General features: G+C 43.1%; 1 protein-coding gene across 8 annotated transcripts in view; it reads right to left on the bottom strand.

Annotated features, from left to right (window-relative positions):
* The window catches only part of Map7 (microtubule associated protein 7), a 165,386-nt gene that overhangs the window by 52,100 nt on the left and 99,964 nt on the right, over positions 1-13,322 (bottom strand). For all 8 annotated transcript variants that reach the window (XM_074073762.1, XM_074073792.1, XM_074073774.1 and 5 more), the window contains exon 3: positions 6,939-7,016. In XM_074073762.1, coding sequence (XP_073929863.1) covers positions 6,939-7,016 — 78 coding nt within the window. The remainder of the gene's footprint in view (positions 1-6,938; positions 7,017-13,322) is intronic.

Genomic DNA, 13,322 nt, shown 5'->3' with positions numbered 1-13,322 from the left:
GGTCTTGATTCTGCTACTAACGCTGTGTAATTTTGGGAAAATTAGGCAATTTCTTTTATTTCTAAATTAGAAAGTGTATAAAATTATCTCCAAGAGGTTTTTTGTTGAGACAGGGTCTCAATATGTAGCCCAGGATAACCTTGAACTTAAGATCCTCCTCCTTAGTCTCCCAAGTGCTGGGATTATAAACATGCACCACCATGTCCACCTTTCTCTGGGCCCTGGGATCCATCCCTAGCACTGCAAAAAAAAGGAAAAGAAAGCCCACAAAAAAACCTTTTATGCTTTATCTCAATATCAATGTAATTTTCATTACTTTTAACACATTGATTCAATATATGAGCTAAATAATTCTTTACAAAATAAACTACTAACTTAATCATCATTTCCAAAAAGGGATTTATGGAAAGAGAAAAGAATACCTAGACATGGAGAAATAAAAGTATTTAATGGGACATGTCTTAGAGCAGTATAGGAAATACTAGTTTCATTTAATAGCCAAGAAATGCAGGCTGGATGTATGGCTCATGAGGTAGAGTACCTAACTCTTAAGCACAAAGCCCTGAGTTCAAACCCCAGTACTATCAAAAAAGAAAATAGCTAAGAAATGGTGACCACTAAAAGAATGACAAAGCACAGTACAACTTCCAAGTTAGTAAGAACTATGGAATGAGTAATATTTACATCAGACAAACCCTTACTTCAAAAAAAGGTGTGTGTGTGGGGGGTTGTTTTAAAAATAAGTTGGAAGGAAAAAAAATCAAGTCTATTAAGACTGAGACTTAGAGCTGGGCACCAGTGGTTCATGCCTGTAATCCTAGCTACTCGGGAGGCAGAAATCAGGAGGATTGTGGCTTAAGGGCAACCAGAGCAAATAGTTCTTGAGAACCTATCTTGAAAAAACCCAACACAAAAAAAGGGCTGGTGGAATAACTCAAGTGTCAAGAGCACCAGCCTAGCAAGAAGGAAGCCCTGAGTTTAAACCCCATTCCTGCAAAAAAAAAAAAAAAAAAAAAAAAAGACTGAGACTTGGAGTTTTTAACCCCCATTTCCTACACAAGGAGCAGGTTAATTTTTCTCCTTCTCCCCTACCATTACTCCCTACTTTTATCCTGTACTAAATTTCTTTCTCAATAAACTTTACTTTTACTACAAAAAAAAAAGAAAAGAAAAAAAGACAGACTTAGCTGAGCATGACTGTATACATCTGTAATCCAGCACTTGTGAGACTGAGGCAGGAGGTTTGAGAGTTTGAGGTCAGCCTGAGCTATACATAGCTCTTGCTATGGCGAGCCTCCATCTCAAAACAAAAACACCAGACAGACATTTTGACCAGGCTAACCCCCCAGCCCCCAAATAGCCATCAGATATATGAAAACAAAAATGTAATAAATGAAATGAAAATGCTACTACCAGGCAAAATGGATTTGAAGTTCAAATGAAGAAAAAAATCCAAAACAGTTAAACGATATTCCCCAAATCATGTGATCTAAAAGAAATAGAATTTTTGTTTGTTTGTTATTGTTTGGTGGTACTGGAGTTTGAACTGAGGGCATCACATTTACTAGGCAGGCGTTCTACCAGCATTGTTTTTTGTGTTGGGTATATTTAAGAAAGGGTCTCAGAGAACTACTTGCCAGTGCTGGCTCTGAACCATCCTCTTGATCTGTGCCTCTCAAGTAGCTAGGATATAGGTGTGAGCCACCAGTGACCCACTTAGAGTTGGTATTTTAATTCAGCTAATTCCAAAGCTTGTATTCTCAGTTGTTATATAATACACTCCTATATTCACTTCAGCTGCCTCAAATTTGCATCTGAACATTCGTTTAGATCCATTCCATAACCTTACCCATCATCTGCTCATGCTCTGCCTTTGTCTTCTGATACCTGATCCACGAGAGCCAACACTGTGTAGTTAGAAAAGTCAAGGTCTCCCTCAGTCCTCCCTGGTGAGGCTCTGCCCCAACTCAGCACATCCAAACAGTGGACACTTTCATGTTCTGTCAAACATCTCTCCTCTCTCAAACCCACGAGAGCTGATCCAATCTTCCTGCTACTACTTTAAACTCTCATTTCCTTCTTACTTCTGATGGCCAGTCTTTTACCTCTTCAAATCTATCTTACTTATGGCTCTCAGACACAGCTTCCTTAAAAAACAAATCTGGAAAGCTGGTTGGTTCAGGCATGTTTCTCTGCCCAACTGCTCAGACAGGCCTTATGATCATCATCCTACTGCCTCTGTCCCAAAGACCTCCCTCCACCTGGCAAACTTCTGTCAAACACCAGAGTCAAGGTGCTCCACCAGCTTACACTGTACACTGTAACCGCTCTGCTCTCACCTATTGGCAAGGGCTTCCCCATATCTACAGTGTCCAGTCCGGAAGATGGTTAAAGCACCTTTGAGTAAATGGACTAAAGAGTTAGGGAGCAGGGGACATAGCTCATTTGTAGAGCACATGCATAGAGCCCATGAGGTCCTGAGTTCCATCCCCAGCACTAAATAAAAAAAAGTCTAGGACTTCAAAACGACTGACTTACACTGGGCACTGGTGATAAATCAAAGCCTTCTCAACTTGTCACTGAAATTGTTCTTCCATTTGGAGCTCATTTGATTACACAGTGGAGAACTGCCTGGTAGCATAGGTGACCCTGCAGGGAACCCACAGCACCATCTTCTGCCCAAGGGGCTTCCTATTTTTCCTGCTTCCCTGTAGAGGAAGGCTGATGGCACTGAGGTGCTGGGACATAAATGGATACAAGTGGAAGACCAAGAGCCTCCTTATACACACATGGGAGGAACAGCTTGAGATAAGGAAGCAAAGTGAAGAGATAAGAGTTCCCAAGAATTCTTATCTGCATTTAGCCCCCCTGGAGTAATGGAGCTCTGCTAGACTACAATGGCTGTCCCTGGAATCTTCTGATTCATCAGCACTAGTCTCCTACGTTGCTCATAGAATCACAGAGCGCTGCCACTCTCACCTGGCTGTCTCTCTAAGCCCCTCCCAGGAAGCACACACACCCTACTATCTGCTACTCCTTAGTCCAGAAACATTAGGCTTCTCCAGTTCCAAGAACCAAAGTGAGTTTTGTGGAATCATGTGACTGGTCATCTTTGTCATTTATCTCCATCACTCTGGTGAAACATCAGCTCTTGCTGTTTGCTAACATTGAGCCATTCTCAGGCATTATCTTCACAACACCTTAGAAGGCAGACATTGCCATTAAAGTTATTTTATTATGAGAAGTCTGAGACACAGAAGTGAAGCAACCTGCCTGACGTCTCCCAACAAGTTAGCGAGGGAGCTGGAATTCAAACTCTGGGCTGCCTGACTCTAGATGCAAACAATGAGCCATTCTTCTAGAAGGCAGGGACTGGAACCCTCCCATGACCAGTGCCCCTCTACACTGGAAAAGGGGGGCATCCCAATGTGAAGTTCCTATCTCCCATCATCATCAACAGCTCACGAGACACCTTACTTTTCAGGTTTTAAGATCTTTTTATTTTCACCCTTAAAGGAAAGCATATTTGGGAGGAAAAAAAAATAATGGCTAGTCACATGATTCATTTCTATTAATTACCCAATCCATTGGGCAACAGCATTTATTCTTTCCAGTACCAGGCCTGACTCATGATACAGCTGCTCAGGTATGTGCTAACGTCCATATTTTTCCCACTGAGGGCCATTTGGACCCCTGACCTGTCTATTACTGCTTGCCAGCCTAGGAGCTTCTGTACACGCCTTCACTAAATGGGAATTTCGGGAGACTTGGATGCCAGCACTGACTTGGGAAGCACAGACCTTCCAAAGTTTATCCATTCGAAATTTGGCTGACAGGGACTGCTTCTTTAATACTCATATTTATTTCCTCCCTCTCTGCCTCCTTCCTTCCTTTTTGTCATCCATCCCCCCAACCTGGTTGATAGTCCCTAAAGAGAAAAATCCCTTGTCAAAACAACTGACTGTCTTAATCAAATAATCAAATAATGTGAAATATGAGATCAGGGAGAGTTTCATGTGTAACTCTAACCAGGGCCACACCATTATTAATTGTTTGTTAATTAACATTAACTTGCCTGGAAGTATTTTTGAGATGAACGTTCTAAACTAGGTTGAAATGATGATTTATCTCTTAACCATACTTATTAATACTGCTTGCTGTCCTTGAGCAAACAACATATTGAGATTAGGGAGAGAAAAAAAAAGCAAAATAAGAAAGCTAGCTAGGTGTGGTGGTGCACACCTATAATCCTAGCTACTTGGGAGGCAGAGGCAGGAAGATCACTTGCAGCTCCTATGGTAGTGCTTGCCTAGGAAGTGTGAAGCCCTGGGTTTGATTCCCAGTATTGCAAAATCATACAAAACAAAACCAAAAAACCTTAAAGTTACGACTGGAAGGGCAAAGGAAGTTTGGTGAAAAAACAAAACAAAAAAACCCTGGAGTATAATTTAACTGAAGTTTGTTCAAAGGTTAAAGTCCTTTTTATATTATCATCTTCTTTCAAAAACACTACATTATGATAGATCTCACACAGCTTTGAACTTAGCTATAAAAGCCAATATAAATAAAGATTTATAAGCACAATGAATTTTTTCTTCAATCATAGATCCTGTGATGATCTTTAATGATTTAATAGAATCTAGAAAAGTCTGGAAAGTCCTGGTTGGGAATACAAGTCTAGTCACATTTTGGAATCAAAGGGCTGGAGATGCAGCTCAGTGGTAGAGTGCTTGCTCAGCCTGTGTGAGGCCCTGGGTTCCATTCCCAGCACCACAAAAAAGGAGGGGAAAAAAAGACTCAGTACCAATGACTCAGTACTCAGTGCCAATTGAGTAAAACTTAACACAAAAATTAAACATAATTAAAGTTACTTTGTATCATCATCCCAGAGGGATACCTTGCATCTCCCCAAATGGAGAGGGCTGTCTACTAAACATCCCTTAAATATTCTTTTGACCTTTCTTGTCAAAATAGTATGTGAATATTAGCTTTATAACACATGAACAATTTAAGAGCTGGGCATGAGGCATGCCTGTAGTCCCTGAACCTGGGAGGCTGAAGCTGGAGGATCATAAGTTTGAGGATAGCCTGGGCTAAAGAGTGAGACTCTGTCTGTACCCTCCTTTCCCTCCTTCCCCCCCAAAAAAGAATAAAAATGTAATACCCATGTGATTGAACTATTGATAATGTCTTAATTAATTTGCAATACTCACTGCATTAATTTGCACTTATAATGTATAGACTCACTATTCATTTAACACTCAAGAACAATTGTAGGACCATGACTATATGCCAAGCTGTTCTTGGTTCTGGGTTGCACAAATGACAACAAGGCTCAAATCCCTTCCTTTATGGGGATATAGTCCAGTGAGTCTGCCATAATAAAAAAATAAGTGAAATATACACAAGCTTTGATGTTGACATTGCTAGGGAGAAAGGGATGCTGTGGAACCCTTTTATTCAAGTACCTGGGGATGTCTGAGCCCACAAAGCCACACTGAAGCTCTAGGGAGACATCTAGTAGGGTGAAACCCAATCCCACTGGGATGGGGGGTAGGCCAAGGGAAGGGAAGTTGATCCCCGAAAGACAGAGTATAAATAACAGCCACCCCAGAACACTTTGTTTCTTATTTTTGCTCCTGTGGAGTCTCTCCTGGCTTCCACAGTTCTGCTTTCTTCTTCTTCTTTCAATTGTGGTCAACTTGTCCAACCAGCCTTCCTTACTAGGGAGCGCTGGGCACAGTTCATGGGAAGAGGTCCTGGGAGGAGGGCACAGGTCATGGAAATGCCTTGATGGCATGACTAGGACCCTGCTCACCTGCAGGAGACTGTCAGGGACAGGGAACATAGGCCTGGGTGGAAATACAGGAACAGAAAAAACAGCATGGGCTGTTCATTTCCAGTACATTATTGAACTTTGTGTCAAAAAACCCTAGGCACAAAAGAAATGACCTCTTCTTGCCACTGTGGCAAGAGAGAGAGAGGCCTGTGGTGACAAATGGTAACTGGGCCACCAGGCACGAAAGCCAGCTTCCCTGCATTGTACAAGCTTGGGTTCCTGAGCAGGAATTATAAAGGGGATGGGAGAGAGGGCTGAGCCCCCAGGGAGACATTAACTCTGACAGTCTCAGGACTTAAGACTATGGCTGTTTGATGCAGTGATTGTGACACCTAAGAGAGTCTGGGTTTAAAAGTGTCTACACACTCTGGAAATGCTGGCTGAGTATCTCATTTTTGCAGGGGTCACAGTCCAGTTTCAGCAAAAGTCCAGTTTCAGCACCTTGGCATAAATGAATGGTAAAGTAAATGGTTGGCACCAGTGAGGTTCTGCCTCTGGGTGCCCTGGTCTCTGCTTTCCCATGAGCCAGTTGCATGGTCCAGCTTGACAGGTGGCTATAGGCAAATGCTGGAGTGCTGATTTTTCACTAGGACCTCTGCCAACAAGAGGAAGATAAGACACCTCCATCCAAGGTCTCTGTTTTCCTAGTAGTACTCAGTTTGCACCTGTCTGCAAGTTCAATGACAGCCTTATTTCAACATGGAAGCCACCCAATGCCCAAGTCTTGTTCAGCCTCCCAACTTTTCACATAAAAAGGACATGGGCCACTGTCCTTGTGTTTTCTGAGCCTTAAAAAGTCAGCTGCAGCATCACCCCATTTGTACACACAACCTCTCCAGTGCCACAAGAAAACGAATTCAGTGCACAGAGATGTGAACGTGACCTTAACCCCTGGCTGGAGGTCACTGTTACTGAAAACCAGCCTGGGGAGCATGGCAGTCTCCACTCCACCTCTCGGTCCCCCTGCAAACCTGTAAACACACAGCTGTTAGTGACGGCTGTTTGTCACTGTCAGCGGCCCTCATTCTGGAGAAGAAGGGCCATCTCCATGAGAACATTCCTGAATGATCAGATATGCCAGGGTGCGGGGCTGGGGTACCTAGCTGTTTCTCCCGCTCCTCACGGCGCTCCCGGGCCAGCCGCTGCCGGTCATCAACCCGAAGTACAGGCGGAGGGTCTGAAATGAGACAGAAAACGGAGGGAGAGGGGATTAAAACCACGGTGACAGGCATTCTTTGCGCCAATAAACTGATGAACTATCACCACTTTCTCATGACAGCTAGTGCATGCATCTATAGTTATAGTGAGACATTTTATTATTACAGCTTTTCTAAGAATTGCCAAGCTTCTTTCCATTTTAAAACATTATGTAGGGATTAGGAGAGTCACTCAGAGGGACAGCACTTGTCACTCAGAGGGACAGCACTTGCTTAGCAAGGCCCTGGATTTGATTTCTGAAAACAAAACAAAACACCAAAAACCCAAACCTAAAACCATTATGTAAAATCATAATTTTTCTATAGCATTTCTTATTCTTTGTCAAACAACATAAATGACATTTTGTGTTCTAAGTTATTTCTATTTCTACCCTCCCCTGGGGTTTGAGCTCAAGACTTTTCGCTTGCTAGGTAGATGCTCTACCACTTGAGCCACACCCTGATGTCTTGGGTCAGCCTCAGACCCTGATCTTCCTAACAAGCCTCACACATAGCTGGGATGACAGTCATGTACCACCACGATCAGCTTTTTTATCAGTTGAGATGGGGTCTCTCTAACTTTCTGCCCAGGCTGGCTGATTTCCACCTCCTGAATAGCTGGGATTACAGGCGTGAGCCAAAAAGTCTGTTCCATGACAACAAATAGGATCCTAACTCAGTGGATTTACAGTGGGTAGATGTTTGCCAGTCAGAGGTGATGAGTCAGGCAGACAGGAGTTATTGTCTGTCTGTCACTCACCTGCTACGTATATAGGCCAGGTTACTTCCCCACCCCCTCTAAGTCTCAAGCTATGATGTGAGTTTTTATTTACTTCCTGCAAAATGAGGGCAAAAACAGAACCTGTCTCACATCATGACAGAGATAGTATTTGTACCGCGCTCAGGACACAACTCCCAGCAAGCCCATTCATTCATTCAATGCACACGGGGTATCTACCATGTGCCAGGGTGTTATGTATACAGAAAAGGCCACAGTCAACAAAAAAACCAAAAACCTCAACCTTCAGGGGTTTCAGCATTCTACATGGGAAAAACTTAATAAATGAGAAATATGTAAAACATACAGAGTGAAAAAAGAGAAAAAAACACGCAAAATGTTAGACTGAATTAAACACTAAGATGTCCAAGCAATGAAGGGGATTGTGGCGTGTCGAGAGGACATCTAAATCTTTAGATGGGGTCCAAAGAAGGCCTTGATGTGATGGTAACTTTTACACGTAAATATATGAAGGATGTGAGGGAGCTAGCTGTGTGGATATTTCACAGGAAGCATGTGCAAAGGCCCTGAGGTCATGAGAGACTAACGTGTTCAAGAAACAGTGGAATCTGGGTGACTTAAGCAGTGAGACTGGCAGGGCTGTAGACATGAGGGTCACGTCACAAGGCTCATTTCATGGTGAGCATTGTGGATTACACTCTGAGTTGAGAGAGAGAGAGAGAGAGAGAGAGAGAGAGAGAGAGAGTGTGTGTGTGTGTCTGTGTGTGTCTCGTCTGTCCAGCAGAGGGCTACCTTTACTGGCTTACTAAGTTGCCATATAGAAACAAAATAATAATAATGGTCACGCGATTACATTTCAACTCAGGTTTTTCTCTCTACCAAACTGACATAACATTGTTAGGATCTCACGGAAAGCTGCCTAACTCATCAGAGACGACCCAGCAGTGCTCTGTCAGCAAACTGAAAGGCCTCACATCCCAAATGCTGCTGCCTTTTGTTTGTTTGAGTCAGGATCTCACACACAGCAGGAACTGGCCTCCAACTCCCAATCCTTCTGCCTCAACCTCCTAAGTGCAGGGATTATAGGTGTCACCACCACACCTAGACCAAACTTTTAGAATTTGTACATGGGAAGGAAATAAAACTGTATGAAAGCCCATTAGAAGGCTGCATGGACCTGGCAGTGTAAATCCTAAGAAGACTGGGTGATAATGACATGTTATAGTTTTTTCTGCTCCCCACTCTTGGAGGGGTAGGTTTGAACTCAGGTCCTTGAGCTTGCTAGGCAGATGCTTTTCCACTTGAGCCCCATCCCCAGTCCTTTTTGCTTTGTTTTTTAAATAGAGTCACCTGGCCTTGGATGAAGATTTTCCACCTCTTGAGTAGCTGGGATCAGAGGCATGAGCCACCACACCTGCTCTTTTTTTTTTTTCGGACAACATCTCACTATGTCACCAAGGCAGGTCCTGAACTCTGATCTGGGCTCAAGCAAGCCTCTAACCTCTGCTTTCTGAGTAGGTGAGCTATCAGCCTGTGTCACCATGGCCTGCTTCAGTATGGCTTTAAGAAATGGATCCCTCATGCTCATGCACATATAGTAAGTTTTCAGATTTCCTAATTACTTAGGAAGTTCCAAATCTTATTGTAGGAAAATGGGCTTCTGCCTCCCAAAGGGTTAAGTGAAACAGGACAATGGATATATACCCCTCAGACAACAGGTGAGGACAGTCACAGGGTGTTGTGTCACTTGTTAACCGTGAGAGCAAAGTGGTATTTTGAAGAAAGGAAGAATTGAGAACAGATGAAGTTAGAGAAAAGATCTTATCACTTAAACATTTTTCCTTAAATAGTGAGTTTTACACACTCCTAAAAACTTTCAATAGTAAGTTGAAAATCAACCTTATTAATAAAAACCATACGAGCACATTATACAGTTTGTAAGATGGAGGACTGAAATACTTTTTAAATCACATTGACAGGTCAATATGAAGTACTGCAATCTCTAGTTTGCTTTCAAGTATGTGCCCAATTTCATGCAAAATTCTGGAAAGGCTTTAATAACAAATGGGACACATACACCATTCACCTGCCCACACCAGCACTGAGACCCCAGGTCATAACAAGACCCAGCCCCCTGCACCAAAGAGGCAATTCCCAACTGTGCAAGAATGCTCCCTTTCCAAGTGCCTTGGGAGTGACAGTCAGAAAACAGCAGGGCAAGAGATGGCAGGGTTTTTCCTCATTTCTTTGGACTTTTTCTTTTCCATGGTGCTGGGGGACAGAACCCAGGAGCTTGCACAATCTAGGCAGGAGCATCAGTGGCCTTAATTCTCCTGATTTCTATTCTACTTTTTATATAAAGTTGGACTTTTCCAAACAATAAATTGCACTGGCCTCAAGGCCGAATACAGTGCTGAACAAACACAAGTAACCACTATAAAAGAGCTCTAGGAAAGACTGAACTGCAGGAAGTAACTGAGTTTCAACCCCGTTTCCATTCTTCAGTTTATGTCAATAAGATCGTTGCCTGGATGCTGAATGTCACCAACACCTGTGGCAGCAGGCTGTGAGTGGGGACAGGGAGGAGCAGAGGCCATCTGCTTTGTTCGCTGCTGAGCGCCTGGCAGAAAGAGGCTACTCAGTTAAGTATTTGTTGAATGAATGAATGAAGGAACCATTTCAGCTAACCACCTCAGTTTCAGAGGCTTTAAACTGCATTAATTGGAACCCATGATATGCTAAGAGCAATCTTGTACCTGCTAATGGACTTTTAAAAACTAAAATGTTAGCAATTGTAATTTTAGTTCTAATTAACTAAAAACAGATTAAATTTATCTTTAAAGACAGGTTTTCAAAAAGGAAAAAGTACAATAGAAGAATTTCAAGTAAATAGGAAATTTTCCCTTTCTTGATTTGACTCTCACATCATTTCCTCCTGAAACAAAATCAGGGTACGTGGGTATGGTGGTACTTGCTTGTAATCTCAGCACTTGGGAGGCAGAAGTAAGAGGTTTAAGAGTTGAGGCCAACCTGAGATGCATACTGAGACTGTCTCACACACACACAAAACAACTACTAAGCTTCAGAAAATAATTTAACACTGTGTACAGACGACACTGACTCCCAATGCATTTAACATAGTTAGCATAAAATTAAGCTGTTGATTTTTAGAGGGAAAGAAAGGGCGAGGAGAAATGGGTTTTGGAGTAGGTGAAGTTACAGGTGTGACCTGCATTCCACCTCCTATCTGTGGTGACTAAGGTGTAAACTGATGAACAAATGGGGCACTTTACAAGGGGCTAGGGTGCAGCTCAGTGTGAACACGCTGCCTAGCATCTGCGAGGCCCTGGGTTCTATTCCTGACACCACAAAACAAACAAGAATGAAAGGGACTGTTATTAATATTGTCTGTGGTGCCATGCATAGACCTGAGTGCCTGTGCAAACCTGAAAGTGTGGTCACTACAACAGAATGACTCCCAGAGATCAGTAGATCAAGTCCCACTGGCAGGCTTTCTCAGCGCTCACTTCACCCTGACTTAACTCTAGCCATTATTGTCACACAACGGTAACTTCTGGTAGTGCTTTGGTTTTTACAAAGCACTTTCACATGTACTGTCATCATTCCCAACAATCCTAGGTGGTGGCCGACCACAAATTCACTCATTCAATCAGAAATTATTTTGCCGATTTTTCAAATGAGAAAACTGAGAGAAATAGATACGACAGATGACAGTGGCCCAGTTAAGCGCCAGGGTTAGGACTTAAGTCAGATCTCTCAGTCCGACTCCAAGGCACATGCTGCTCTGCAAGGAAAACTACACACTGTGAGGGAGAACAAAGTTCTGGTGACTTTTTATAAAGACCTGGGGCAGATGGTAGCCCTGGGATAGGAATTTTTCTTCCCTGGGGGTATATTATGGCATTTACAAAAGCTCTTACAGCCTATCAAATATATCATACTTGAATTCACTGGGGATAGGAATTAGAAGAGGGATTTTGAATGAATTTGAGTTTCTGCTTTTCTCAGGTTGGTGGGAAAAAAAAGCAATTTCCTTCTGTCATCAGGTCAAGTTAGTGACCATCTGGAGACAGCGGATAGAGATCTGAAGAACCCTCTCAGCTCTTCAGTTCTTGGTCTGGGTTTGAGTACACAGAGTTGACAGCAGCAGTCCTTCCTGCATAACAGGGACAGAGTGTGCCTGCTCTTACAAAATACCATGCAAGTTCTGTAGGGTGGCTTTATTGTTTTTGAGACAGGGTCTCGCTATGTAACTGACACTGGAACCAGCGGTCCTCCTGCTTCAGCCTCCTGAGTGCTGGGATTATACACGTGTGCCACCACATCAGCCCCTCCCCTATCATGTTTTAAGTGTAAAACAGTCACCCTGTGAATGTGAAGAGAGTCTTTCCACATGGAAGAGATGTTCTGGAGCTTTCTAGTGGATTTCAAGTGCTAGAATTAGAGGGAGGGAAATTTAGCTGAAAGGAAGTCTGAGAAAACATTTAGCGAGGATGTCCACATCTGTTTAGGATAATACTCAAAATAACTGTTTTTTTTTTCATTTTAAATTCTAGGAAATAACTAAAAAAACTGCTTTAGATAGACAAGTCCATGACTTGGATCTCATAAAATCAAGAGGTTTTGGACTGGGCCATGGCTCAAGTGATAGAGCACTTGCCTAGCATGTGATAGGCCCTGGGTTCGATACCCAGTACCACAAAAATAAGTAAGTAAATCAAGAGATTTTACTCAAGCCTCACCCTCCAACCTACCCTCTTAAATCATCCTTTGGAGAGAGTCAGGACAGTAACATGCTCCTAAAATAAGAGCATTTTCTGTACCTTTGCTCATCTGTGTATACAGGGGTGCTCATTAGGCACAACCACAAAGGACATGTGTTCTCATCTAGTGCCACATGAGCAATGGGACGACAAGGGCTCTGCGAGGAGCTGGCTCTCTACTCTCTGTGCACACTGTTCCTCACGCGGGAGTCTGCGTCAGACCGACACTGGAGGGGAGGGCTGTGCCTTTAACAATACGCTCTAGCAATGCACAGTGCTGTCACTGGATGAATGAATGAGTGATCGGGACATAAAGGTACCAAGCACACAGTAAAGAACGCTGGGAATTAGACGCAATGGTGGGTGGAGAAAAACACAGAAGGGGACAGAGTTATGCTGTCAGTTCACTCAGTACCTCTCAGTCCCAGCATTGAGGCACCTGCTCAGGAAATACCAGGTCGTGGCTGGGAACGGGGAGGATGGCAGGGTGGATAATGAGTGAATGGAAAGACAGGCTGACAGCATGGGGACATCTCAGCCTGCTAATTAAAACTCAGCTGGAATGCCACATCATTTTCCACTGGTGGCTGCTCAAGCAACACTTGCAACAATATTTGTTATTATCTTCCAAATGACAAGGTGATTTATCTACTCTGTTCACAATGTTCTCCAACAAAAAGACAAAATTAAGTAAGTGGAGAATGTTTTCTGCGAGAGTAGAACTGGTTATTTCCATCTTTTTTGGGGGGTCAGGATCTCACTAG

This window comes from Castor canadensis, chromosome 1, assembly GCF_047511655.1.
Source record: "Castor canadensis chromosome 1, mCasCan1.hap1v2, whole genome shotgun sequence".
Classification (NCBI taxonomy): domain Eukaryota; kingdom Metazoa; phylum Chordata; class Mammalia; order Rodentia; family Castoridae; genus Castor; species Castor canadensis.
The sequence above is the reverse complement of the archived record's forward strand: the minus strand, read 5'-3'. Positions and strand labels throughout refer to the sequence as shown.